Source organism: Perkinsus marinus (genome assembly GCF_000006405.1).
Source record: "Perkinsus marinus ATCC 50983 genomic scaffold scf_1104296947164, whole genome shotgun sequence".
Classification (NCBI taxonomy): domain Eukaryota; phylum Perkinsozoa; order Perkinsida; family Perkinsidae; genus Perkinsus; species Perkinsus marinus.
This window is the reverse complement of record NW_003210680.1, coordinates 1-2,096: the sequence shown is the minus strand read 5'-3', so window position 1 is coordinate 2,096 and position 2,096 is coordinate 1. Positions and strand designations below refer to the sequence as shown.

Genomic DNA, 2,096 nt, shown 5'->3' with positions numbered 1-2,096 from the left:
GTAGTGATATCCTCCATATAATCACGCTAAGCCAATATATCACCAAAGGTCGCTTTCTTATCGGTGAGCATCTCCTCAAACTTCTTGGTAAACTCAGATCTTGAAGTTGATGCGCCAGATCTACGAGACAGTGTCTCGTAGAGTGATATCCTCCATATAATGGAGGATAGTGATATGCTCCATGTGATGGAGGATCGTAGTGATATCCTCCATATAATCACGCTAAGCCAATATATCACCGAAGGTCGCTTTCTTATCGGTGAGCATCTCCTCACGTGATAACTGCAAAAGCTTACTAGTATTCTGAATCTCCTTGACAAACCAACTGATACGCCTCTTATCTTGAAAACCATTATAAGCTTCACCATTAGGTAGCGGCAACTCAGAAACAGTATTCACAATCCTCGTCGTAATAACCTCTGGCTCACTTGAGGTTGATGCGCCAGATCTACGAGACAGTGTCTCGTAGAGTGATATCCTCCATATAATGGAGGATAGTGATATCCTCCATGTGATGGAGGATCGTAGTGATATCCTCCATATAATCACGCTAAGCCAATATATCACCAAAGGTCGCTTTCTTATCGGTGAGCATCTCCTCACACTTCTTGGTAAACTCTCCATCAGTAACACGTCTTAAGAGATAAATGTTCTCTACACCAAAAGCTTCAGCGATTTGTAAACCAACGGGACTTGAGGGAGTTGTCGGCGGGTTCTCCACCATGTTAACCATTTGGGAACTCAAGGCAATGGTTAATGGAATCTATAGATTCTATCTACAATCAGACTTATAAACTCATCAACTAGCTTCGAGCTAAGCTAAGATTCCATAGTTGTGCAATCTGCACAACTACAAAACGCTTATAAGACGTCAACGAAAAGTTGCGTTACCGGTGAAAACTCTACCCAACAGGAATGGGATCCAATGACGATACATATACGAGGTACAATCACGAAAGTTTTCGAAATATCAACTGATTCTAATGCGGGAAAAATTAATGATGCTGTCTGGAAGTAGCCGTAAAACCTTTCAAAATGAATCGGATAACGGCGAAGATGAGGAAAAAAATCTTTGTACGAAAAGGTAGATGCATTCTCTGCCTCAGCAGTATTCACGAGTCCCACAGTCCTCGAGACAACTTTACTGACCATAGGAGGAGCAGTTCGTCAACTGGGTGAGGGCGATATTCACTGCTTCAAGTACATCTATTTCCCCGATGTGAGATAGATTGAATCGATTCGGTATACCGGCCGTTCTAGATTTGACAATAGTGCTGGTTATGTCTTGGCCTTCGAGACCGAGAGTAACGAGCAAGGCCGCGACACCAGCAACTATAGGGGTCGACATCGATGTACCACTAGTTTTGTAGTACAAACCTCCGGGGACCGTCGAGTAAATATCCACACCGGGAGCAGCAACCTTCGTAACAAATCCAGTGTTCGAGAATCCGGCAAGAGAGACCGGTTCGGTTGGATTAGAAGTACTGGCAGCCACACAAAGCATAGATGGGATGTCCTCTGCAAGGCAGCAAGGATAGGTTCGGTTCTTCTCTAGATCAAGCGCTTCATTGCCAGCAGCAGCAACAGCAATATGTCCAGCAGCAGCGGCGTTCTTGTATGCAGCCTTCTGGAGCTCACTTGTGTTATACCAGCAGTAAGAATGAGAGGATACTGTTGCACCATTTTCGACTGCGAAGTTGAGGGCCCTCAGCGAATTACTCAAAAGGCCAACACCGGAATCGTCGCAGGTCTTCAATATCATCAGCTTAACCTTCGGCGGTGGGCCTTCAATGTTAGCCACTCCTGCAATGCCAATGCAGTTATTAGTCTGGGCGGCCGCAATGCCAGCGCAGTGGGTACCATGACGAAGGTCATCAGTCACATTGGTATTGTTCTTAACGAAGTTGAATCCAATAGACCCGTCAGCTGGATTTCTCCAGAATTGATTGACCAGATCAGGATGAGTCGTATCAACCCCCGTGTCAATGACGGCCAGCACAACATCTTTCAACTTCAACTTGGCAGAACGAGCCGCTCGCCAGGCAGCTCCCAGGTGAATGACTTCGAGATAACGCTGACAAGAAGAGCCGGGGTCG

General features: G+C 45.8%; 2 protein-coding genes across 2 annotated transcripts; both read right to left on the bottom strand.

The window, feature by feature from the left end:
• Positions 1-550: 550 nt before the first annotated feature.
• Positions 551-733, bottom strand: Pmar_PMAR012053 (hypothetical protein; the record flags this gene model as incomplete). Its single annotated transcript, XM_002779453.1, has 1 exon — positions 551-733. One exon carries the CDS (start codon positions 731-733, stop codon positions 551-553), a length of 183 nt encoding a protein of 60 aa, XP_002779499.1.
• A 25-nt stretch (positions 734-758) lies between these two features.
• Pmar_PMAR012052 (Major intracellular serine protease precursor, putative) lies at positions 759-2,074 on the bottom strand (the record flags this gene model as incomplete). The annotated part of the gene is made up of 1 exon (XM_002779452.1): positions 759-2,074. A coding segment is annotated over one exon (933 nt), but the record flags the coding sequence as incomplete, so codon positions are not given.
• Between the last annotated feature and the right edge of the window lie 22 nt (positions 2,075-2,096).